The sequence below is a fragment of the Molossus molossus genome, unplaced genomic scaffold (genome assembly GCF_014108415.1).
Source record: "Molossus molossus isolate mMolMol1 unplaced genomic scaffold, mMolMol1.p scaffold_m16_p_7, whole genome shotgun sequence".
Lineage (NCBI taxonomy): Eukaryota > Metazoa > Chordata > Mammalia > Chiroptera > Molossidae > Molossus > Molossus molossus.
The window spans coordinates 10202635-10230350 of NW_023425401.1; the positions used below are offsets into that span (position 1 = coordinate 10202635).

At 45.2% G+C, this 27716-nt stretch overlaps 1 protein-coding gene across 1 annotated transcript in view; it reads right to left on the reverse strand.

Annotated features, from left to right (window-relative positions):
- ITPRID1 (ITPR interacting domain containing 1) overlaps window positions 1-13616 on the reverse strand; it is a 76224-nt gene extending 62608 nt beyond the window's left edge. The window contains 4 exon segments of the mRNA XM_036247411.1: window positions 54-105; window positions 11840-11883; window positions 12213-12261; window positions 13460-13616. Coding sequence (XP_036103304.1) covers window positions 54-105; window positions 11840-11883; window positions 12213-12261; window positions 13460-13616 — 302 coding nt within the window.
- Between the last annotated feature and the right edge of the window lie 14100 nt (window positions 13617-27716).

A 27716-nucleotide genomic window follows, 5' to 3' on the forward strand; every position in this document is an offset into this window, starting at 1 on the left:
ATGAGAGATGTGGCCATAACATACTGGAGTGGAGAACCGATTCTGCTACCCACCTCCTGTAGTCTTTCACCATCACGTGACCTGTTCCTCCTTCAGGCGAAAAATCTGCAACAACAACAACAAAAACGGGGGGTGAGACGAACTCAACTTCCTTTCAGCTCGTGGAAGATTTTCTCATCGGCAGATGAACCAACGTGCAATTGACCGCCACGTCCGAGACCGCGTGGGCATGAGAGTCAAGGCATCATGTAGTGATGCGGACAGGCGTACTTCATGGCTAAACGGTGTGCCAGGCCCTTGGAGAAGCGTGGTCTTTGCTCAGTGAAGGGAAGTCTGTGGCGAGTGGGGGAGTCAGCAGTGATCGTGGCAAGAAGCAGCACTCGTGTCAGGTTTTGCAGAATGGAGAGAATCGGGTTGTTGTAGAAGGGGTGTCGCCATGAAAGAAGAGTGTCTATAGCAAGGGCAAGGCTCAGGGGCGGGGCTGGTCAGATGACAGCAGGTGGCATTTTGGAATTCTCTCTTGTGGCACATGGGATGAGAAGCAAGGTTGGGGACAGGCCTATGACACACAGGAAGGACTCAGAGTTGACTGAGCATCTTGCACTCCTTTGTATCCTCTTACCACAGCCTAACAATTCACGACCCATCCTTATTTTTTAGATAAGAAAGAGGAGTCTCACACAAGTTGAGTAATGAGCCCAGATCACACAGTCAAAAGAAGCAGATCCAGTAATTTATCATTACTTTATTTTTTGTTATAGTAATAATATTACTATTTATTTAGTCTTAACTTTGTGTGAGGCAAAGTGCTAAGTATGTTACATGCACGATCTCTCTTAATTCTCACAAGTCCATGAAATAGGTATTATTAATCCCCACGTAATAGAGGCAAACTGAGGCTCAGAGGGATGAAATAAATTTCAATGGCCTGTAGGATGCCACGGCTTATTTATGTATTTATTTTTAGAGAGAAAGGGAAAGAGAGAAACATTGACGTGAGAGAGAAATGTGGGTCATCCGCCTCCTGCACACCTCCTACTGGGGGTGGAGTCTGCTACCCTGGGCATGTGCCCTGACCGGGAAAAGAACCGGGACCTCTCAGTCCTGGGACGATGCTCAATCCACTGAGCCACACCAGCAGGGCAACCACAGCTTATTTTACTGGTTGTTGTTTTGTTTTGTTTTTGCAAAATACCGCAGTGCCAACAGAATGTCTCATAGCTTATTTGAAAGCCAGAACGAGGATTTACATGTGTAGGTCAGGCCATGGAAACCCGCAGGAGGCTTCTGAGCAACTAGAAATGTGAGGAAGATGATGCTGAAGGTCCATTTGCCTGATTAGTGGTGCCAAGGACAGAACGTAACACTGGACGTCAGAGTGGCCCACTCAGGGCCTTTGCATGTTCGGAACCTGTGTCCCGACAACTCAGCACAGACGTCCGTGGAGGGCGATACGCAGAACACGAGCAAGTTCTGCAGAAGGCTCACCAGTCTTCCCGTGCCTCTCACTTGCGGCTCCTAGGTGCAAACGGTGACTGTATAAAACTGGGAGCTGGCCCTGCTGGTTTGGCTCAGCAGCTCGAGTGACAGCCCGTGGACCAAAGAGTCGCAGGTTTGATTCTGGTCAAGGGCACGTACCTCGGTTGTGGTTTGTCCCAGGCCCTGGTCGGGGTCATGTGGGAGGCAGCCAATCCATGTGTGTCTCTCGCATCATTGTTTCTCTCTCTCTCCCTCCCACACTAGTTGAAAACAAATGAAAAAAATATCCTTGGGTAAGTATTAAAGGCAAATAAAATAAAACATAATAAACAAACAAAAACACTGGGAACAGTTGTCATCCTGCATTGCTAAGAAAATGTGAAGTTTTTCGCTATAACACAGAGAAGATAGGTTGGGAGAAACTGGAGAAACAAACCTGAATGACTGAGACATATAAAAGAAGCCCGAAAAGAATGAAGGGCTCTTTGGTCTGGAGCCAGACTTCTTGTCTGGGAAGGGGGTTCATGAATAGATCTCAAGATATCCGTGAACATGTCTCTGATGCTAAAGTTTAGGGGTGGGGATAAAAATGCCCATAGTTTCAGCTGTTTTTTCAAGGCTCAATGACCCTGCGGATGGAAAGGAACACTTGTCTAGGAAGAGAAAGACTAGAGGAATACTACGGACGTGTGAGCCAACAGCGGATGCGTAACTAAACCCAGGACACACAGTACAATTTAAAGAGGAGGTGAGAGAACAGATAAAGTAAATGTCTGCCCTGCAAAACAAATAAGCTCTTACAGCACAAGAACCACATGGGGTGACAAGTATCAATGGATGATAAAGGTTTAAAAACAGAGTAGCGATAGACGGCAATCCGTTCCCACAGCAGACATCACGAGTCAGATACAGGACTTTCTCATAGAGCCTGGACAGGCTCTCAGAATCGCCAGGAAGGCCACAACGGGTGGAATGAAATGAAGCTTATTTGACATCGTTTCTTTAGAATAAACATCACGAGCGGGTTTTTGAGAAAAACAGTAATTTGGGGACCGTGTCTAAACTTTAGAAATTGCTAACTTGGAGAAAATATGTAACTGCTCATAAAACATCCTAGGGAGCCACCACCAAGGATGGAAAGTGGAGGCAAATGATCATTATTATGGCACAAATATGACATTTTTCAAATGTTCCATGTGGCATCTGGTGACGGATGTTCATGTAAGTCAAAATATCTGACTCAGACCTACGTACCAAGTTAGAAATGCACTAAGAACTGCAACCCTAGTCTTTTTTTGGCCTATTGCATCAGCGGTTTTAAAGCTTTGGGTTCTAGCTGAGACATTGTTTTAAAGGATTGAAATAGTTTACATGGATCAAAAGGGAGCTGTTCCGACGGTGCTGTCCCATACACTCTTGCTTCACCCTGGGAGGCACCTCCAAGCCCCAGAGTCTAAAAAATACCTATTCGGTGCCAGGTGGCATCACTCCTCCCCCCCCCCCCAACACACACACACAGCGCTCACTCCCTGCGCTCAGCTCCACTCGGCTTCTCGCACCAGAAAGCCCTTACCAATGACTGACGTTGTCACGTGAGGGAACGCCCGTTTGCCACTTTATTAACCATGTTATAGACGCAAGCACTGTGTAATTTAAAAAAAAAATTTTTTTTCCTTTATTGATTTTAGAGAGAGAGGAAGTGAGAGGGAGAGAGAGATAGAAACATCAATGAGAGAGAATGTCGATTGGCTGCCTCCTGCATGCCCCCCACTGGGGATGGGCCCACAACCTGGGCATGTGCCCTGACCGGGAATCAAACTGGCGACTTTTTTTTTTTTTCTATATAACAAACATTAATTTATTAATATAGTAATAAAAATTAAGGGAGGAGAAATGGTGGTGTCAGTTAAACAAGAGGGAATTGAAAGAATACTTGCAATTTAAAAAATGGGTAGGGAGTGGCCCTGGCCAGGTGGCTCAGTTGGTTGGGGTGTCCTCCTGTACACCAAAATTGTGTGGGTTCAATTCCCAGTCAGGGCACATACCTGGGTTTCTGATTTGATCCCAGGTTGGGATGCACAGGGAGGTAACCTATTGATGCTTCTCACATTGGTCTCTGTCTCTCTGTCTCTCTCTCTCTGCGACTTTTTTTTTTTATCCTCAACCAACCAGGGCCGGGGACAAACTACAACCGAGGTACGTGCTTGCCCTTAGCGGGAACTGAACCCGGGTCTCTCTGGACCTCAGGCCGACGCTCTAACTGCTAAGCCAACCCAGCCAGGACCAAACCGACAACTTCTTAGTGCATGGGTCGACGCTCAACTACTGAGCCACACCGGCCGGACTCACGGTGTAATTTTTGACAGTCATACTGGAATGACTTGATGCCATAGTAAATTAAATGAGTTGCCCAAAATGGAAGGTAAAGTAAATATTTATCTATTTTAAGCAATTTTTTATTTTATTTCTCCCTGACCTCCTTCCTTCCACTACCACCTCCGTCAGCTGCATTGCATGGCACTCAGGAGGGCAGGTTCCATGTGCCTGGTGAGCTGTCCAGAGAATTCTGCAGCTTCTCAGCACCTCCTCCCTCCTGGAACATTCCGAGGCTCCACACGTCCTGCCAGGACGACCCTCCTCCCCCTGCCCCGGTCTCTTCCGCTTGTCTGCTTGCTCTGGACTCCTCCACCCCGCGAATGAGTGTGTGCACCAGACCAGGCCCGCCACTGTGGCCACCGCGAGCTGCTCGCACTGTCAGAGAGGAAGCATCCATTTCAGATACTGATGAGAAGAGTTTGCTCAGCCTTGCTGCAATTTCAGAGACCCCCGCCCTGCAGAATGTCTGGTCATCCAGAAGCTTGTGCACCCAGGGCGTCCTTGTGAGAGTCCGTGCCACACTCTGGGGACCACACCCCACGGCCCTGCCACCCATGTTCAGAAGCAATCTGGTTGCCAGGAAACCAAGGGGAGCCCCGAAGAGGCAAAGAAGCCCCTACAGGCAACATGTTCTCCAGGGAATGTGCAAAGTGGAGCCAGCTAGGTCACGAGGAGGGGGTTTCTCATCTGACGACACATACGAGAGCCGTACAGAGTTGTAACGCCCACTGGAGAAAGGGCCCTCTGCCCTCCACTTTACAGCTCCCCAGGAGGCCCAGCCATCGCTGACCCAGAGGGGATGGTCGAGGTGACTGAACCCCTCACCCAAATCCCACAGATCCAGTTTTCTACCCTTTGTTAGACTCCTTATCTACTTTCTTCTTGATCTTGTTTACAATGACACAAATGTCTGTCTCTGTCTAATACATTCAGACACAGAAGCCTTCCCTACTGCCAAGCTTAGACTTTAGAGAAAACCAAGCCAGGGAAAATCAATATGATATATATATATATATATATTTTTTTTTTTCAGAAGATAAGCCTGTTTTAAAAACTGTAATAAAATTATTAAACGTGAATTTGGTTCTTCGCTCCATTTCCTTTTTGCATTTCTGGGCTCCCCGGGTCCAGGAAAGTGGCGACCGACCTCTCAGCACGTCCGCCTGGTACTGGGGAGCCTCGCGCAGGGACCGTAGCCTCGCGCAGGGACCGTGAGCCTCGCGCAGGGACCGTGAGCCTCGCGCAGGGACCGTGAGCCTCGCGCAGGGACCGTGAGCTGCTACCCCTTGCCTACCTAGGGTTTCTGGTTGCTGTTTTATTTTTGTTTTTTTCCGACTTTGCCAATGTATAAGGTAACTTCCTGGAGCCCGAGGACGGGCTTGTCAGGGTCAGGTGGGCTGTTTTCAATGACGGACCTGAACAGAGCGTCACACGCGGGTGGCCCCGTTCTCACCGGCATCGGGGTTCCTAGAATTTCCTGAAAACTCAGAAAGCCCAGCAGCCTGGCCCCGGCCTCGTCCGGGCGGCCCTCTGTCGGAGGCCATCGCTCGGCGGTTCTCTGCTCTCGGTCCGGCCTGCTTGGTTCACGAGTGGTTGCCTGCCTGGCTTCCCGGCACTGGAGTCTGCTGCTCGGGTCACAGGAAGCATGTGACACCTAGGGAACGCCACGTGGAGCAAACAGAGTGCTCCTGGTGCCCCGGGTCCCCTCAGGCTCCTGCAGGCACCAGGCCCGCCCCGGGTGGAAGACGCCCTTGAAGGATACCCCTGCCTTCACCACCAGGTCCTGCTTGCTAGGCCTCCTTCGCTCCTCACTCGTTTCTCTAGGTGCTTGGTTCTGATGTTTTCTCCAACACTTTCCCTTTCCAAGATACCCTTAGTAGGTTTATAAAGCCAGACTTGACTTTCTAAAAGCCTTGGGGGAATGAAGAAAGCAAGAAAAAATGGAGGTCCTGCTACTCCAAAGTTTCATAGGGGTTAATTTGGAGGAAAATTAAAGCCAGAAAAAAAAAAATCAAAACCAGAAACCCGAGCCCTGTCCTACTCAGTGCACCCACTGCATGGGTTAACATGCCAGCTCTGATTCCCGTTCGGAGCCGAGTCTGCAGCCACCCCGCCCTCTGGGAGGCGGACCCGTGCCATCTGAAGCCCAGACTCCGCACCAGCCCTGCAGAATGTATCACTGGAGAAGACGAGCGAGATTCGCAGAAGGCACTAATTAGCACCTTTATTGGCTTAGAAAGCATTTTTTATTTTGGTTTTCCTAAGCATTTCTGACTGATTCATGGAAGACATTTGGTTCTTTGGAATATCGTCCAATAGACTAATCAAATTACATTTTCACAGGGCTCTAAAATAATAGCATTCTGCGGCTTTCTGTACACTTAACTCCTGCATGACCAGGCCCCTTGAAGAGGCAGTCAGTGGGGTTTGTCTTGTTTGACAAATTAGTAATCTATATTCTTACAAAAATAAAAAATAAAGAAGAGAGAGAGAGAGGGCGGGGGGGAGGAGAGAGACAGACTCTTCGTTCCCCCGACACTCATGCTCAGAACCTGAAAGCACATTGTGAAGCTCGGCTCTCCACCACACAGCTGTTTATTTCCAGATGTGCTGACTCGTCCTCTCCAGTCAGTCCCCTGCTGACAGCCACCCCACGCTGCGGCCACAACAGCTTCATCCTGAGCTGTGTACCTTCCTCCCCCTGCCAGGACAGACTCTGGGATCTGTTGTTTCTCTTCTCAGAAGCCCTCCTGACTCACTGCAGAGCAGGTGGCACGGGTATCGGGCCCGCTGCAAGTCTCCGGGGCTTCACCCGCGGCCTCTGTCCCTTAGGACTCAGGACCCTCCATTCAGCTGAACAAAGGTAGGGCTTCAAAATCCACTCAACACGGAGCCTGGTTACAACAGATTGGAACCTGGGATCACACGCCTTTGTCGCCCCTCTCCTAAGACATCAAATGTGACTCCCCTCTCTGGATCTTACGGCATTTCGAGCCTGGGGACCCCCTGTTGAACAGAAACATTTCCACCGTTGCTCCCGAGCCTGAAACTGCTTCTCTAGTCTGACCGCCTTCCGTATGCATCCCCGCACACTTTTCACTCGCTTCTCATTCTGTGGCTTGGTTCAAGCTGCCCTTGCTTCCGCCCAATGACATTGTCTTGCTTTGCCTTTTCCCCCCTCGAAACCATATTTCTCTTTGACGATCTCAGCTCTCATCTCTTCTCTGACGATTTCCCAATCTGACTACACCATCTTCGTCATGGACCAGTTTTACTAAGACCCTTTGGTCGGTCAGCTTTGGAGAAATCAGCTGTGTTAGAGGGGCTTCCTGCCTCGGGGCATTTACAATTTTGTTAGGGAGGTCGATCATCTCCCTAATAATTTGAGGCAGCACAGACCGTGTGCCAAATGAACAGACCCATGAGGGATGTGACTGATGTTCAGAAAAGTGATTGAGTCTCTCAGCGCAGATGTCAGGAAGGGTCTGATCAAAAATATGGAACTTGATCAGGACTCAGAAGAAGGGCAAGAGGTGAAGAGAACAAGAAAGATGTTAAGACAGGAGAAAATGGATGAAGAAAGAAAAAAGAACTAGAGATGTAATGAGGGGGAGGATAAGACGAAAAGGTCTTTGAGAACATTGGCATAGGTATGTGCAGCTTGTTGTGGTCCTGGAAAGCCAGAGTGACATTCTTGAGAGCAGGAGCCACAGGATTGATATCTTTTTTTTTTTATTCTCACCCGAGGACATTTTTTCATTTTTTGTACAGATAGAGTGGGAGGGAGAGAGAGAAAGAGAGAGAAAGAGAAAAATATTGACGTGATAAAGACACATCGAGCGGCTGCCACCCGCACGACCAACCAGGGCCGAGGACAATCTGCAACCGAGGTACGTGCCCTTAGCGGGAACCGAACCCGGGTCTCTCTGGACCACAGGCCGACACTCTAACCACTGAGCCAAACTGCCAGGGCCAGAATTTATATCTTTGTACCCACCACCCAGCACAGTTCTTTGTTCTGAATGCTTTCTTTTGCTAAGCATCAAGGTAACATCTACTATGTTTAATTAGATTGACTTTGACCTTTTCTTATAATAGAGACCATAAAATTTAGAATTTGATTTTGTAAGTTTTTATTGTTTAATCAATTCCTTCTGGAAAGAGACGAGTTTACTCCTCAGGGACCTCCTCGGGGACTGGAGAAGAAATACCTAAGTATTCTGAAGGACAAGTGAATTTACCACTCATCCCATAAGCCGTGGCACCCAGCGGACACTCTCTTTCTGCCGGGGTTTGTCCCAGTGTTTGCCCTCACAGTTATGCTCGGATGTGTCGTTAGACAAGTACACGTTAGAGAGCCCTGACGTCATCGTTTCGTTCGGTCTACACGCCTGTCCTTGCGGCATCACGGCGTGCGCTCTCGGGATGAGAGCTGATGTTTGATTTGCTTTCTAGTGGTGGGAATGGGGTTGCCACCAACCAGCTCCTCTCTCTGGGCTCCCTCACACACAGCTTTGATCTGGACTCCGGGACTAAGAACGAGTCAGCAGCCCGAGAAGAGAGACCTTACCATCCAGGACCATGGTCCACTGAGTGCCATGACTGACTCCAACGACCTCTGAAGGTCCACCGACCCTCACTGAGCCCAAACCAAGAATCCCACTTGTTTGCGTGTGCAGCTGGTGACCAGAGGAGTCAACCTGCACACGGAGCGCTGCCTCTCGGAGAGGAAAGGGAGTAAGAAGTTGAAGGATGCCCGTGTGGCTTCTCTGTAAGTCATCCAAGTGCCCTGGGCAGAGGATGCCCTGGAGATGCTTGGAGACGAGACTCAGGCCCCTGAGCTAAGATACCCTAATATTTGTCACAAGACAGGGCAGACTGGGGAGAGGCCATCCTTTGTGAAGTGCCCGGGTGAGACTCGGGACACAAGCATCATTGGCAGCGACAGAAGAAGCAAGGGAAGGTGTTTGTCACGAAGGAGAAGCCCAAATAACTTTTACCAGTAAATAAGCGTGGGTGAGCAATGCTTCAGTGGAAGAGACCTCAAAGACCCCAGAGAAGAGGGCCCAGAGGGGAGGGTCCAGAGGGGAGGGCCCGGCATGACGGACTGCTCCAGGGAAGCCAGGGGAAGGGGCCATACCCACGTCGGACACCTTGGGCCACGGAATCATTCCCATCGGCGAAAGTACCTCTTGAAATAGCTCTCATCTCCTGGGAGAAAAAAACTTTCCCCTGTCTCCATCCTTTCTTCCAGCTCTCCTTTTCATTAACTGCTTCCTTTTGTTTCCAAAGAAGCATATGGAGAGGTACTTGGTAAATACTTCTTCCCACATTGAGTCCAATAACTGCAAACAGTTGGGCAGGTGCCCGTGACGCTGGCACCCGCAGTCTCACTGCCGTGCCTCCCGGAGGACGGTCGGTCCTGGGGGCCCACCGGCTTGCTTCCCCTGGAGGGACCGGGTTGCCTGGAAGATGGGCAGGCAGGCCCCTGGTCTCGTTACTCCAATGTATCAAGTCTCAGAACCGATCATGGAGGGAAATCAGCCTCGGGATGAGCCCCACTTGTAGTGGGTTGGAGAGGATCACCCCGATTTTATTGCTGTATCTGAGATTTCGGAACATGTCCTTCACTTGGAAGTAGGGTCTTTGAGGATATAATGAGTAAAGGTGAGGTCGTACTGGATTAGGGTGACCCCTAAATCCTAGGTCCAGTGACAGGTGTCTTTATAATAAGAGAAGACCCACAGGGAAAAGACAGCCACGCTGCAGGGGCAGAGAACGGGGCCGCAGCTGCAAGCCCAGGACCCGAGGGCGGACAGGAGCCGCGTGAGGACAGAGGCCGGGACAGGTTCTCCCTAGACGCTCCAGAGAGAGCATGCCTTGCCGGCACCTTGATCTCAAACGGCCAGCCTTGGGGATTAGGAGAATACTTTTCCTTTTACTGTCACGTTGTGGCAATTTGTACGGTGCCCTAGGGACGAGTGTGCCCCTCGGCAGTGTGCTAGGACTGCAGGAGTTTAGACAGGGTTTCCCCTCCAGTAGGGGCTACTATTCTTTCTCCTCTTCAGTTCCTTTTCATTCCACCACAGGTGTCTCCCTGCCACACTCGGCACGGCCTTCGGGTCCCCGTTCCTGGTGCTATTCTAGCTTCCACACACCCCGGCGCAGCTCCTGGCTTCCCTGAATTCTCTGTGTACCCACCACCACCAACGCCGGCACGCAGGGGGTTGCCAGGGCCTCTCCTCCTGCCACTAACCAGCTGTGACCAGAAACGATGCTCCTTTGACCACGCCATGCCCTAGATTCTCCACCTGTCACACACAAATGAACACCAGCCTGGCTACCACACAGGTCACCGAGTTGAAAATGTGATCGATGAGAAAGGGCCTTGTAACCGTGAAGGCTCAATTACACCTGTAAGAAGCTCTTCCATTATTATTAGACGCCACGCTGGAGATGAAGGACCCGGCAAATTGAATCTGCCTCCGATCTCGGCCGTTCCAGTGCCCTCCCTTCTCCGGGGCTTCACCTTGGGTCTGAGCCCTGACAGGTCACCGACTTGATTCCAAGCAGGAGGGGCCATGTTTACTTTTAGGGAAGAGAAGCTTTTAATGCAGTTACTGACCCCCCTGGTACCGGTGCCAGGCGTCCTACATGACCTGGGAAGATGAAACGTTGGGAGATGTGAAATGCTGGCCTTATTTCTCAAGTTCTTGCCTTTCGCTGAGTCTGAACTATGATGAACAGAAGTACTTAGCTTCAATTTATTGACAAACATCTCCAGAGATTTTGGCATCGTGGAATTTTGATATTAAAAAATAAGGTTGGTCGCCCTGCCTGGGTAGCCCAGTTGGTTAGAGTGTCATCCTGATACTCCAAGGTTGTGGGTTCAACGGTCCCCAGTCAGAACACAGGCAAGAAGCAACCAGTGAATGCATAAGTAAGTCGAACAACAAAATGATGTTTTTTCTTCTCTCTCTCCTTTCCTCTCTCTCTCTCTAAAAAAATCAATAAAAAAATAAGCTTGGCAAATAAGAAAATGTCAAGGAATTTACCTAGTTTTTCAAGTTAAAAAAGCCCAAATTTAAACTGGTTTGCAGCCAATGGTCATCTTAATTAAAAGGGCAGTGGAAAAGTGAAATAATTAAAACAGCCAAGTAAGGAACAATTCGACCAATAATTTTTTTCCTCTAATCATTAAATTACTATTTTACGTCACTTTTACATACATTATTTATGGCATTTTATCAGTTTAAAAACGTACTTTCTTCACATTTTAACATGCATGAAATCAGGCTGTGTCGGTTTTGCCTGCCATTTATTATTGCCAGGCTGGTTGCTTTGTTTTCCCGAGTGAAACTTCGAGTGAGGGCATTTTACCATAGAGGGGCCTGAGATTCTGTGAAATATGGTATTTCATTTAATAAAGATGGAAACTCTGAGCCTTGTAATTAAATTTTCTTTTTATAATGCTCTTATCAAATCTCAGTGTAACAAGTGAGCTACATGTTCTGCCTCCGAAGTACATACTTGCATTGTTCGCCGTAGAATTCGGTCATCTGATCTTTGTGAGGACAACTGCATGGTTAGAAAGAGAGGATGGATCTCTGACATTAAGGAAGAGGAAGAAACTAGATTTAGAAATGAAACTACAATACACTGTGGGGAAAAATGAAACAATTTCATTTCCCTAATTGCATTCTTGTAAAATGTCTTCATCGAACACAGCGTTTCCTGCTCCAGTCTGAGCTAACGCTATGGCAAGAGTCCTGGTGTCCTGCCCCGAGCGGCTGCTGGGCTCCCCTATCCTTTCTGAGCCTCAGTCCCACACAGCAAATCCAGCGATTGCACCGGATGGTTTTTGAGATCTGTTCCATTTCTAGGAACCTCTGATAATTCTCATTGTAAGAAGACTGCTTTGCACAGACATGACCGCCCCTACCCGTTCACAAAGCCTGGCGACTCCTGGGTTCTCTTGTCTTACCAGTGTGGTCGAGGACTTGCTGCAAGTGTTCATCTGCAGAGACACTGTAAAGAAACAAAAGTATATGAATCAAACAATGTGCATACATTAATTGTACGCTATTGTTTTTTAAATTAAATAGACGAGAGTAAATGCAGTTATGGTTCATTACGAGTGGACTTTCAGGAACAAATGGGAAGCCAGGGACTAAAATAGAATAATTCTGTTTTGTACTTTAAATTGATACATAATTTTTGTGATACTAGAGGATTCTGTCAAGCACCCAGATACAGTGAAAATCCCCCTGTGTCACACCTGGCCCCAGCAGGGTCACCCACATCGTTTTTATGGATCTTTGCCAGAGACATGTACCAGGGCACAAAGAAACACTTACAAGAATCCAGAGTCCAGCCACTGCTGAATACTTTCTTTTTTGGAACCTTCTACAAATGAGAAAGAAACAAAACAGTTAGTCAAAGGACAACCAGTGAAAATGACTGAATTTCATTATTGAGCCACCCTCCACGAGTTCCATTTCCTACATATTTAGTTCCATGTTTCTATAAGCATATTCATGTTTTCTATAATCATCCTTTCCTGAAAATGAAGGATCCACTTGCCAAAAGACTGTAACTTAAAAAAACATGAAAGGGGAGAAAAACTACCAAAGAGCAAGAGATGTTTGAATAATTCTTTAATTACCTGGCGTGAATGCAAAGGGTGAACAAGCACACAAGACTTTTGTCTTTCTCTTGTTGGATGGAAATCACCCTGGAGCCCTCCTGATTGAATCACGGCATTTACCTAAGGCAGCTAGCCAGGGATGTTTATTTGCAAGGAGTTCTCTGCCAGGTTAGAAACCAAATTTGCATTCATTCCAGGGACAAATTGCACTAGACTCCCAGGATTGCCAAAGGCACCCTGCATTAAAAAGGCACCGGTCTTTTAAGGTGGATCTTTATCCAGGCACAACACAGAGTCGCCAGGTAAAAAGGAAAAGATGGAAAGGCAGCATTTCTTGTTATTGGCTGCAGACGACTCTGGGCTGACTTTCGTTGACTTTAAACTACCAAACGTGGAGGCAGCTGAATAACCCTTCGCAAGTTGTCTTGTGAACCAAAAGGGCCAGCTGGACATGGAGGTGTTTACTCCTCAGCTGGGGTGCTGTGACGGGATAGAACAGACTAGGTAGTAGACAAAGAACCATCATCAAACAGTCACATCATAGTAGAAGGAAAAGTGTTTCCTTAGTTATTACTCTTTAAGCGACTAGGTGATGACTGATGACCCATGTAAGACGCAGCAAAGAAAAGCTTTTCAATAAAAGGAAGCCTCCTGTCTCTGACATAGACTCTGCGCAGCTTCGGGGTCCCGGGGGCTTAGGATGGGGCACCCTGGAGTGGAAAGGAAGCAGAATTCATTCTTTAGTTGGTCTGTTCCCATCAAGAAGGTCTGTGCTCCAAGTGTCTCTAAGGTCACAAGTGCTCATTTCATAGACGTTTCTGGCAGTATGCCAGGGACTCTGGTATCTTCAAAGCCAAGTCCATGTTCTACAATTATTAGACCCCAGACAAAAGCGTCCACGTCCCTCGCCTCCCAACAGTAGGGCAGTTCCAGACAGCCCCAAGGACCCGTCCTCACCCAGCGTGGGGGTGGTGAGGTGCCGGCTTGCCTCCTGGGAGCCGGGCAGCTGGTCATCCAGACGAACCCATGCCTTCTTGGTGGACTTCAGGATGTCTCGCCTGCTCCTTTCCTGGCCTCCTCCGGGACCGCCAGATCCATGTGAGCTCTCCGCCATCGTCAGAGAGTAATTTGCGACACTAATTTCAAACAAACACACATAAGACACAGTGAGTCAGCGTTCGGGCGTGGCTCAGGGAGAGGGCAAAGGCCAGGATGCTCATCAGTCCAGCGAGTGGATCCAGGTTCACAACCTTCCGACTCACTCACCCAAGCTGAGTTCTCTGTGTCAGTGCAGAGAAAGGGCCCCTCTCAATGGAGAGGCAGCTGGAGACCAGGGACTAACGTGGCCTCACCCGTCACCAGGCCACACCCACACTCTCGTGGATTCAAGCTGGCAATCAGAACTGTGCTTGGCGAGCAAGCTGGACTAGTGGATGCACCCAGGCAAGGAGAGAGCGCAAAAGTACTGATTAACAATATAGGTAGCCTTCAAATTTATCCAACAGTTACATCGATACAAATATTTTTAGAGACACAAAATATAAAACATGAGGGCTTTGGCTACAGAACAAGCTGGCTGAGTCTCATCTCTGCAACTTGTTGTGTGGCCTTGAATAAATAATATAACCTCTTTTCATTCCCTTATTCTTTAACAGGGGATAAATTGTACTTAATTTGAATAATTATTAACCTCGGTGCAGTACTTATAATGTTCTAGAGTCTATGCTGAATTCTAAACACCCATTATTTAATCTAATTGTCAATGAAGAAAGTCATTCAATTGTCACAAATCTATAGTAAATTGAAGAGCAGAGGGGTTTAGCTGCAAAACCAAAGCAACACAGACATCAGGATTCAAATCTAGGCCCTGAACTCCCAGCACGTTTCCATGACTATGAAGCTATGCTATCTACCCTGTAGGGTGGTTGGGACAACTAGAATATTGATAAATATATTATGCACATGGCATAAGAATGACAGGCTCTCCCAATGATCACATTTGATATTTCTTAACATCCTTATGAGGTTTGAACAGGAGGAGGAGGTAGAAGCTTAGAGCAACTGTAGAAATTGTTTCAACTCCCTAGACTCTCATTATGTCCAGAACAAAGGCCTCCCTCTTATCGTTGATGTGTCTCTAGCACATGGCTGGATTCTCAGCACACAGTAGGTGCTAAATAAATATGTACAAAATCAAGTAACAAAGCTAGGGTCCAAAATCACTTTCTGACTAAATTCTTTCCACGTCATCTACTTGAATTTGCATTAGATGTGTCTTTAAGCTTAGAGAAATGACCAAATTGTCAAATACCCACTTTAGCAGCATATCTTGCATTCTTAAATTTATGCATAATCCCTGATCACATAACATGCAGACCACCATTTCTAATCAGCGTTTCAGCAAGGCATGTCATCAGATTTATTGTAAGCATCTGAATATCCTAGGTATAGGTGAGCATTCTAGGTGCCGCTGACAGTAAGACTCTCCTTATCTGCTTAATCTATTAAAATTCTATCATTGCCCTGGCCGGTTTTGCTCAGTGGTTAGAGCGTCGGCCTGCGGTCCTGAGAGACCCGGTCTGGTTCCCACTAAGGGCATGTACCTCGGTTGCAGTTTGTCCCCGGCCCTGGTTGGGTCGTGCGGGTGGCAGCCACTTGATGTGTCCCTTTCACGTAGATGTTTCTCTCTCTTTTCCTCTCCCTCCCTCCCACTCTATCTGAACAAAAAATGGAAAAATGTCCTCAGGTGAGGATAAAAGAATAAAATAAAATAAAATTCTATAATTTATTGGAAGTATAAATATACATTTATCGTTGCAATAATAAATTGCTGCAAATATCAATGACAATTGTGATGACTATTAACTTTATGTTAAAATAGCAATTACTAGGAAATTTCAATTAGTTAAAAATTTGGGCAAAAGGTGGACAGCTAATATCTATAATAACAGTGAGCATTGTAGCCAGTAAGCTTCAAAAGTTAACTAGGAACAGCCTCTGGGAGATGACAAATGTTTATAAACATTTCAATGATGATACAAGACAAAAATAATAGAGATTCGATGATATTTCTAACCTTTATAGAATTGCTTGCTAGACTTCATAACAGGAGACAAAAACAACCTCTAGAAACTGCATTTAATTTTTAGTGATTTAATTTTACATACGCGCTGGGTCTTCGAGCGAAGAGAAGTTCTCTTTGGCACTGTCTTGCATCTTGCGCATGTGAATTCTAATCAGAGCATTAACCGCAACAGTGCAAAATCCCACCAGGAGGAAAACTCCAAAATCATGCTAAACGACATTCACGAAATATCAGGTTCAACAGCAGATCAGGGTTGGAATGAAGGAACAGCGCACCACGGAAACGGAAAATCCCCAGAATAATCTTGCTCCTTCCTGACCCCGGCTGAGAGCCGGTCCCTATTTAGCATGAGAGAGTTTGCTCTGAGCCGTCTAGCAACTGACAGTCCTCAAATTGCTGCTCCTGGACTCTAATGTCGATTGTAACTTAGCTACCCCCTTTTCAGATGTTACACTAAACATCATCAAAGTTTCTACTGGTACATCCCAGACTTCTGTTCTGTAGGGCGGGTTTGATTGCAGCCTCCGGCCGTGACAAGGTGAGGACAGCTCCCTGGCAGCGTGGCTGCACTTGGCCTTGGGGCAGGAAGAGGCCTGCTGGGGACAGGGGGAACCTTTGCTAAAGGCAAGGGTCGGGGTCCAGTTTGTGAAAAAAAACTCTGTTGCTTCCTCTCAGTGGATGCTTCCCGGTTGGTAAACAAGTCTGCTTTGGGGTCTCTGATGCTTGATGGCCTTCCTTTGGCATCCGCTGGCTTGACCCCCGGAGCAGCCCTTTGGAAAGGGACACAGATCAGGTGGCGCTGACGGCAGAGAAGCTATGGCCTGTGATCCCCCTAGTTGATCGCTCTGTCCTCGGGACATTTGGAACCAGATTCTTGCCAACCTGAGTCCTCATCCTGGACTACCTTGTCCCCTGTGCGGTCCCTTCTCTCTCTTCAGATCATTTCCACTCTGATAGCTCTGTCCTTAATCCTTGTGTGTATAAAGAACTCCCACGAATGTGGGAAATTTCTTATATTTCATTTTAAAAAAGAGGATGCAAAATTATATATGCACTAAGAACTCAATTTTGTAAAAAAAAAAACAAAAACAAAAACAAAAATAAAAAAACAAAGCAAAAAAGCAATGTACTGAAAAGACAAAAAAGAAATATATTAAAATGTTATCAAGGTTTCAAAATTTGAAAAATAACCAAAATGAGAAAAAAGTGGCTTTGTTACGTTAATTTCACATTACATATTCTTTCACTTGAGCAAACTGAAGCATCCACGCTCCTTTTTTTTATTGTTGAAAGTATTAGAGATGTCCCCCCTTTTCCCCATTGCCCCCCACCCCCTCCCCCTTCTTGCTTTCCCCAACCTCATGCCTGTGTCCATTGGTTGTGCATATATGCGTGTAAGTTCTTCCCACCTCTCTGACCCCCTCCTCCGAGGTTTGTTAGTCTGTTCCCTACTTCCATGACTCTGGATCTCTTTTGCTAAAAAAATGAAAAATGGAACTGCCATGTGACCCAGTGATCCCACTTCTTGGAATGTACCCTAAGAAGCCTGAAACACCCACCAGGAAGAATATATGCACCCCCATGTTCACGCAGCGTTATCCACGCTCCTTTTCGCTGTGAACCCTCAGCCCACAGAATTTGATACGTGAATACTTAAAGCAGTGACAATGGTTACCTTCTTGTCCTCTGGGGATAATGTTTTGCATCTCTATGCAAACAAGTTGCCAATCAGGTTGTTTATCCCAGAAAATAGGGGCTGTGCTTTATTTATCTCTGCGCTTCCCACAGATCCCAGCACAGCACTTTGCCGAGGGTGAATAATCTGTAACCATTGGTTGGCTGCTTGGTTACTGGGGAAAGACACATCCAGCTGTCTTAGCCAGTATTGTTGGTCTTTATGTGGTTAAAAGAGCAAACTGCTTTCAAATCAGATAATTCCAGATTTTAATCTCGGCTCTGCTGCTTCCCTGACATCTCCTTGGGGAACTTTCCAAACATCTCCGATCATCTATTTCTTCATCTCTGTAATGAGTATGAAATAACCATTCCATAGGGGTTTGGGAAAAATTAATGGAAAATGTATACAAAAGAATCAATACCCATATTGACCAGTTTTTATTCTCCTTTTTCCCTCTTTTCCCTATGTTGCCTCCTGACATCATGATGTCAAAAACCACCAAGCAAAGGAGAACCACCACCAATCAATGCAATAGTTTTTCTCATAGGAGATAAAATTGACATTCACAGTTTGTGGATAACTGTGTATATCTTGAGATTACTTAGTTTAGATCATTGAGAAGCTGATATATTTGGGGAGTGTAAGAATAAAATATATCTGTGACCATGAGAATACAGATTTCCCTGAGACCATGAGGCTCATAGCAAAGTCTGGAAATTCCTTCGACTATGGACTAAATGTCATGGTGATAATTATAGGATGACGCTCTAGCCTTGGCCACCACTTTTGAAGAAGCCTGTGGTCAAAAAGGAAATAGCATCATGGAAGAACAGTCCCAAGGCATTCTGAGTCCACAAGGGATCTCAGCATCCTTATGTCTCCACCACGGATCCTCAGTACCATAGCCTCTGCTCAAGCCTTCATAAGACCTCACACAGTGTTCAGGCATGCCTTGCCCTCCAGCCTCCATACACGGCGACTTCCCCAGGAGCAGGATGTAAGAGAAGTCTACATAGAGCCATGTGGTCCAGGAAGACCTGCCCCTTTCCCAGCTGTAACACCACGTATAGAAGTTTAAAAAGGAAGACTCCAGAACCCCTGGTGCTCTTGAAAAAGTGATTACCATGAACCCAATGCCATCCACCTCCCTCCACACACTAAGAGACCAGTCCTAAGAGAACTGATTCACACTTCTTACCCTAGGAGACCACAGGACTAGCCTCGTCATGCCCGAGAGCCATGCTTCCATGGCAGTGAGTGCTGCCTCGCCTGGTCCAGTCTCCCATCCTTCCCAGACTCTCCCAGCCCCGGTGTCCTCTGGAATTCATGAACTGTCACCAACCAAACCCTCTTTATCCTGAGCTCTTTACTGAATGTCCCTTTACTTCCTTTCTCAAATTGAAACGTGGACATGGATTTCTTTGCCACTCTCTCAAGTTGTGTCTTTTTCTTTGGTCATCCATTGAATCAGGACCATAGTCTTCGAGATAGTGGACATTTCATCCACGTCCATCACTGCTGTATGCAAACTTTGTTTCCTTCACTCTTTGAAGAACATACATCAGACTATGTGGGCATCCACATCTAGGACATTTGTCCTCATTTACGGAAAGTTATAAAATGGTATTTCTGTTGTCTTTCTGGAAGATTTCATTATCAATCTAGATGACGCAACAACACCTAACCACTCAGTTTAATAATCGGCCCACTTTCAACAATCTTTCCCTCCACTGATTCCCATGGTCAAACTTCATCACTGTAAGTGAACACCCTTCAAAATCCAAATTTCAAGCATCTCATCTGTTCTACTCACAGACTGTACTTGGGCACCATCTCAACCCCCACTGGATCATTCCCTTAACTTACAACATGCTATGTTTCCCATCTTAAAATAGTTCCCCATTGACCCCCTCAATCTTTAACTCCTACTCTATGTTTTCCATTCAACAGATAGTGGTTCCCAAATTCACATGTTCAAATGTGGTCCAGGGCTTCAGAAGGGGGTATTCATTTATGTGACATCTCCAGTTATAGACACCTGTAACTTATACATGTCACACTCTTTGTTCTTTCCTTGACTTCTGCTCACCTCCCCCCCCCCCCCCCACACACACACACACATACTGACCTATTCCATTGTTTCTCCTCTCAATAAATGACACCACTGTTCAGGAAGAACTTACGAGTTGTCCTCAATCCCTCTAATCCTTTCACATCAAGCCATTTGAAGTACAGGGGTGGAGGACCCCTAACAATATATCTCAGACCAACCACCTCCATGACTATCCACCTGATGTACTTCAGAACTTGTCTCACTACAAAAACTCCAATTTACCACCATCCATACCTCCCATTCTCTTTATAACCCCCTTAACTCAGTATGCGCTTATCATTTTAGAGTTTCATCAGTATTTGATGGAGTTGATCACTTTCTCTTGATGGAAACAATCTTTTCATTTGCTTTCTACCACCACACTCACCCAGATTTCCTCTCATCTCACTCAAGGCTTTTCTCTGAGGCAGGAGGCTTTCTCCTTTCTAACCTCTAAATTTTGAGTGTTCTGTGCCTCAGCCCTCAGCCCCCTCTTATACTCTGTATCTACATGCTCTCTTTATATGAGTGTGGCTGTAATTCTTCTCTGTAATCCAGTGGTTCAGTGTAAACCACTAGTAAGCATTCTCACATTGTTTAGTAGGTCTGTGTTTACAGTTCTGTTTAACCACACTGAGATTCTATTCAGGACTGAGATCCTAGCTCTCATATCATAATTGTATGGAAAAAGTACTCAGTATTATTTTGTTAAATGAATGACTGTTTAAATGAATGCCAACAAGGAATCAAATATCAAAGCAAATTTGGTTATAACATCATTATGGATTTCATATATATACCTACATACACACAAGTATGTGTGTGTGTGTATATATATATATATATATATATATTTTTTTTTTCTACCTCTACTTTGAAGCAAGGTTTTCTGAGTAATCACTTGATGCCCACCTCTACCATTTCAACCAAAACTATCTGAGTAAATACCTTCTTTTACCTTCTCTTATGTGCCTTCCAACCACTAACAAGCAGATAAAGATCTCAATTCATCATCAAAGAAACAAAAAAGATATTTATTTTCATTAATCAACAAATAGTTCATTGGTTGCATGACGCTGAGCATGTAGTTTTAAGTTGCCTTGGAATGTAATTGTCTCTTGCCTTTTATGAGGAAATTGGATGAGATGAGAAAACTCCAATAGTTCATTATTCTACTTCTAGCCTCCACACAGACTGCTTAATAATTGACCAGTGGAGCTCACATTTAAAAAATATTTCAGAGCTACATTCATCAAAACTATAAAAGTGAGAAGAATAAAACATTGTTCTTGTTACTCATAGGTTTGGAAGAGCACTCAGAAACTCAAGCTACAAGGCCACGCCAGGAATGCCCTTCTGCTTCCTCCCTATCCAAGTACCAAAGTCCCACAAACACTTGTAAAGATTTCCAAGTGATTCAGTGAAGTAGAGGCAGATCCCAGGGAAGAGTGTGTTCTGTCAACACTCTGTGGGGAGGAACAAGCAGTCTGTGATGACTTGTTCTGTGGGTGGCTTCCTCCCACCATGAAATATGTGAAGGGTGCTTTACTCCTGCCATTTAGGAGCAAGCTGGATTTGCAGACGAGGCAGTTGTGTCCAAGTTGGAACCCAAAGTCAGTTTGCTTGGACTATGAGTTTTTATCTTTTGCTGGTGAAGAAAATAAGTAAATGAAAATCAAGAATCATAATGCAGCTTCCTGGAAACTTGACATGCCTGTAATGCTGGTAAAGTTGCATCAACTGATTTATCTACCGCTAACCCTGATCCAATTCCTCATTGACTTTAAGTGATTCTTCTTTCTCAATGAATCCCTCTTTTCTCCTCATTTCTACTCTTGTCTCCTCAACATTTGCCTTGCCCCATCCTAGGGAGGGAGGTGTCGGGCATCTAGGATCTACGTCCAGCCTCCCAATCGCACATCTTGAAATCCAGGCTCTTCACGAACACCATATTCCCGACACACAGAACTACTCGTTCTCAAATGCCCTCCTCGCTGATCCCACTGGGTGCAGAGTCCCCAGCACCTCTCTGCTTCTCTCTACTGAATACCATTTCATTGAGTTCAGACGAAGCACCCAGCCTGCGTTGGCACTCACAGCGACCTGCGTGACCCCTTATTGTGGCCCTCTTCACACTCAAGTCAAGTCATTTATTTATACTTCTGTCTTTCCCACTCAACTAAATGAATTCCGTGGGGACAAGGACCGTGACTTATGTATTTTTGTATTGGTGGTACTTAGTCTAGGACATGAATAATAATAGGTAACCAACAGTAACCATTTAAAGAATGAATGATTACTTCTGACCCTAGACTCCGTCTTTGCTTTCATGGCTGGGAATTGTGACTTATCCATCTTTGTAGTCCCTGTCACGTCAGACACAGTACTGTGCTCTAGTAGTTGCTCACAAAAGTGCATTGTATAAATGAACTGTTAGATACATGTGCTCGATAGTGATATCTACTAATTCAATTTAATGAAATACTTCACTGTCTACTGTGTAGTTTGAGGAGCTTACAGTTGGTTACAAGAGATAGTACTTGTAAGGGAAGGGAAGTACTGGCTCTGGCTCTTGAAGATGAGCTAACGGATCGGCAAACGTTCCAGACAAGGGGATTAAAATGCGTGTGCACAATTATAGCATAAACGTCACCAAAGGGCTCTTAAGCAGTGGCTTTGCAACAATTAAACAGATGTTCTTCGGTGTTAGCTTACTGAAATCACAAGTCATCTTAACTGATGGGGTGATGATTCATTTTATGTCTCCACTTGACTGGGCCACGGGTGCCCAGATATGTGGCTAATCGTTATTTCTGGGTGTGTCTGGGATGGTATTTCCAGAAGAGAGTAGCACTTGACTCAGTAGGCTGAGTAACACAGATTGCTCACCCTGTGTGGATGGGCATCACCCAGTCTGGGAGGCCTGAACAGGAGAACGAGGCAAAGGAAGGATTCCGTTTTCTCTGCCTCACTGAGTTAGGTAGGACATAGGTCTCTCTGTGTGCTCTGGAGCTGGGATTTACACCGTTGATACTCCTGGTTCTCGAGCTTTGGACTCGAACTAGAACTACACCACCAGCTTTCCCAGAACTCCAGCTTACAGATGGCAGATCATGGAACTTCTCATGTCTCATAATTGTGCGAACCAGTTACTTATAATAAACCTATAGACAAATAAACAGATGTAGATATGTATCTCTCTGTCTGTCTTTCTCTATGGATATAGAGAGAGATATACAGATGGAGAGAGATAGAGATAGATAGATATGGATATGGATAGAGATAGATTCTATCTAATTTCCCTGGAGAACCCTGACCAGTGCAGATGGTGATTTCTCTTAAAAATACTTCTAGTTGAGCTCGATCCCACCTCCCTGCCGTATGCCCTTCCCAATACCTTTAAAAAATGACTGGTCAGGGGAGGGACGTTGGGGGCCTGGGTGAAAAAGGTGAAGGGATTAAGCAACGAAAGAAAAAACTCTTAGACAGAGACAATAGTATAGTGATTACTAGGGGACAAGAGGGTGTGGGGAGGTGGAAAATGGTAATGGAGGGATAAATAACGATGAAAGGAGGCTTGATTTGGGTGTGAACACACAGTACAATATACAGGTGATGTACTGTAGAATTGTATACCTGAAACCTATATAGTTTTATTAACCAATGTCACCCCAGTAAATTTTTTAAAAATTTAAAAAACAAATGACTGGTCAAGCAATTCACTTGAAGGTCCTCAGGTATGCAGATCTCAACTTCAAAAATATGTTGTTATACAATAAAAATTACATCTGAGTTCAGTCCAACAGGAAAGGATCGAGATGAGAAAGAGTTCTGTTCAAGAACACAAAGAAATATCTGGTAGTGAGGAGGAGAAATCAAGATTCCAGCCAGCTCCTGGGTCTAAATCCCCTTTTCCAATGGTACTGGTTTTACCTGTGACATCAGAGGTGTCATCAACCTTCCTTTCCCTCCACGATTGTCACTATGACATCCCAGGGGATGCAGAGAACGGGACAGATAGTATTCCTTATAAATGATATTACACCTTTGTAATAAATAATATTATAGCATTGATTATATTGGGAAGACAAAGCTTATCCTAGATAAAAACCCACATATTCAAGAATAGATGAATCATTGCATCGTTGAAAAGATTCCTCCATTAAGGCAGATAGATTTTATATTATTTCCTACAATTGTACGTGAGTCTATAATTATTTTTAAATTAAAAAATAATACAAAGCAAAACAAAATTAGAGTTGTAAATAATTCATCAAAATAAATTTCAATAGTGTTAAGGGTTTAGTGTGAAAAAATAAAGTAAAAATAGTCCTAGAATAAAATATTGGGGAACGTTTTTCTAATCTTGAGGTGGTGAATGACTGGAGAAATGACATCAAAGCAATGAGGGGAAACCATATGACTTTAACCAGACAGGAATTTAAAACGTACTGTGATAAAGTGACAAACGTCAAAAAGTTAAAAATAAATATAAGCACAGAAACACTTGTAGTATATGTGACATTAAAAGTTTTCACGTCCTTCATTTATGACGTGCAATTATATATCAATAAAAAAAATGATACATTGAAATAGAAACAATATACCAATCGGGCAATACAAAAATAGAAAATCTATAAATAAATAAAAATGTAAATGTAATGAACCTTATTAACATTCAAAGAATGAAAACTAAAAAAATATTAGATTACCATGTTCAATTCTCTGTTAACAACTCATTAGAGTGAGAAACCTAGAAGGTGGGGAAATTGACACCAATTAATGTTTGTGGAAATATTAATTAGTGAAACCTTCTGGAAAGCAGAGGTAATAGGTACCATGTCTAACAGGTGCAGACTGTGGGGAAAGGAAAGCTATGTTTTAAAAGTAGAATGCCAACCAACAGTGGTAAAAGGAGGGATGGAGTTAGAAAATGACCAACTGAATACATCATAGTAATAATCAATTTCAGTAGTTAGGTGCAAAATTGAGTTGATAAAAGTTACATGAGAAACAGGATAGCTTGATTTTTCTCAAAATATCTCCTTAAGAAATACGAAGGGAAAAAGAATAACTCAGCAGGCACAATCTTAACCAAGCGATCCCTATCCACATCTCAGGTAATGGGACATAGCAACATATGTTCCTCCTAACATGATGCACTGAGGAGGACACCTCCTTGTGTCCGTGCTGTCCCCATCAACAATGCATAAACTGTATCTAATCATGAAGAACTATCCAATAAGTCCAGATTGAGGGGCATTTTACAAAGTGACTAACCTATTTTAAAAATGTCATTGTCATGAAAGACAAAAAGAGTCTTGAAAATATTTTCTTTTGTACTCTGCAGTATAATTACAAGTATTGTTAAAAAAAAAAAAAAAGTTTATTTTCTCTATATCACTTGTCTTCTTCCTAAAACAGTCATGGACTTGTTTGATTTACTTTGCAGTCTACAGCGACCACCTGTGACTGTGCTAGCTCTGCGGGATCCCCCACACCTGGACCACGCTCTGAGAAGATGCGCATTGCTTTCCAGTGGTTTTTTTGGACACTCAGAGCACCTCTGCACCCAGTTCCCCTAGAGCGCCCCCTAGAGTCCTGGAGGAGCCTGCTCTGGGGGACCACCAGCCCTGGGTTCTCCTAGCCCTGCTCTGAGGGCAGCCCCAGGAGACAGGGGGAGCAATCCCTCTCAGCACACAGGACACCCACATGGGCACACTGCTAGAGGAGCTCCGAGCAAGGCCGTTCAGGCAGCAGTCTGGTGCCTTAACTATCCACCAGGCATAAATCCTACATAAAATCATGATCATAGTCAATTTCAACATCTACTTGGGATGCTAATAAGAAGTAGTCTTGTGGTTACATTATGAGGTAAGTATCATTGAACTCTGAACTCGTTTATTATTTTGACTCTTCCTCCCTCCTTTTAAGATGTTAGTCCCAGTATTAAATCCTTTTATAATATGGTATAACAAGACAATGATAATCAGGTGATTTTTCAATGAAAAATTATAGTGAAAGGTTTATAATGAGAAAAGTAGACCCTCTGTTATTTTCTTAAAACTTTGAGAAACTCAAATTTTCATCCCTAAATCAAATTGCCTGGTTTAGCAACTAAAAATACAGGACTTGGAGTTACATTTGAACTTCAGATCAAAACCAGATCATTTTTAGCATAAGTATGGCCCATTATTTGGGACATAGTTATACAAAAATATTGCTGTTCATCTAAAATTCAGATGTAACTGGGTGTCTTGTCTTTACCTGAGAAGCCTATCCCTGAGTCAGTTTTCTCAACTCTTTCAAAAGGGCTTTTCACTTCGATAGTAGGTTCCACCTGCACCCAAAATCCCACACAGCCCCAGCACCTTTATATTTAGTGAACTCACTGATTAGCTAACAACCAAAGAGTTTAACTCTCACTTCATCTTAATGATTAGACCTCCCTCACACAGGAAGGAAACACATTACCAGAGAACATGACACAAAAGTCCCACGCTCCAAAGAGTAGCCATGAAAAGGAAAATATAATTTCTGCATCTCACCTGAGACACCTGCTTGCAGTAGTACTCACAGTGGAGGGGACACACGCTCACAGTTTTGAGCCGAGCGCATCCGTTCCTCGTGTTTCAGACCTTCCCATGTTAATGGCAGCCGCCCAGGGGTGCTAAATCAGCCAGGCCAGAATCCACGACAAGTAGATGCTTACCTTATTGCTAATAGTCTTTCTTCCTGGGAATCACCCGGGCACACAGCAGCAGGTAAGAAAGTTGGAGAACATGCCAGAGCTGCCCTTTCATTCCCACTGAGAGAAAATGAGAACGGAGAACTAATATCCCCTCCCCACAGGCTGGAAACAAACAAGCAAACAAATGATCAGAGTCACTCGACTGGAATCAAGGTGTCTCAGCGGAGGGGTGGCCCCTGGAGTGTGTTCTCAAACGTGCCTGCAGAGGTCTTGGATGCCTTCCTGTTTCCTTGCGCATCCCAGCTGCTAACACTAAAAAGTCCTTGTGACCACAGAACTGTGACCCGGGTTTCCATCTGCTCTTATTTAAAAGTTAGTCATGGAAAGCCAGGACAGCCTGCTCGCCAAAGCCCATGGTCAAGTGGAGGACAAAGAGGCACGGCGATTCTCTGTCCCAGCCCTCCGCAGAGAGAAAGCCGCGAGAACGTGGGAGTGGGCGGGAGCTACGAGGAACAAGCCCCAGCTCAGAGGAAGTGTGTGTGGGAAACGGACACAATGGTTCCGATTGCGATCTTATTTCTTTCTTCTGCTTTTCCTTCAATGCCCTTTGACCCGCCGGCTGTGGCATCAGCTCTGAATGTGGGGCTGAAAAGTCCTTTGCTGAGGAAGGAAAGCAAACTTGTCTTCATTTGGTTACCATGGTTATGGTACTGTGTGTCACCAGCCCCGACGATTTGCATTGCAAACCACCACTGGAATGAGGACAGCCGACCTTGATATTCTGGGTGGGGAGATTCAGTTTGCAGGAACCTCCACTGGAAAGTTCAGAGGGAACAAAACATGAATATACACGCGTACTGCCCGACATGTAAGGAAGGGGCCAAACCGTAAGGGCTAACAGTCGTTCCTGTCCTCCGGGAAAGTTCAGTATCTGTGAAGTATTTCGTTGAAAGATTCAGACAATTTCTCTTTAGACAGGTAGATAAGCACATTATCGGCCCCATGTTTTAAAAATGACATTTAGCAGACACATCCGGCACGTATCCTTGTAAAGGACGTAACACTAAATCACTACTTGATAATTAGTCTATTCCTGAGTCGCGTATGATATCAATACCCTTCATTCCGATAAGCTCATTATTACAGTGTGAGATGATGGGAAAGACCACGTGCATTTCAAATTATATTTCCCTTCGAACAAACAGGAACCTCAATATTTACAGGGGAGTACCGAGGTTGTCTTAAAGGGGCATGCAGGGGAAGGCCTGACAGCTCTCCCGTCTCCGCAGTAGGACAGCTGGACAGGGCCCTCTGCAGAACTCCCGTGAGCAGGATTCTGCTCTGGCCTCAAATGTATCCTAACAGACTCCCCTGTCTTGTAGGGTTTCTCCCACCTCCACCACCAGTCTCTGACACCTTCCCTCTCAGAAGTCTGGGAGTGTCTCCAGGCCTGAGACAGCACCCAGCCTCCTTTTCCTCCGTGGCATCCACTGCCCATGTCGCCTGCGAAGACCGTGACCTTCACGTCCTCCATCAGGCTCTGTGGTCTTAGACAAAGGCTAGTTGACAAAGCGCATTTTAATTGAAAGTATCATGTTCAGAACCACACTTGGAAAATGAAGTTTCTATTTTAATAGTTTTCATCTCAAAAGATTTTAATAAAAGTGA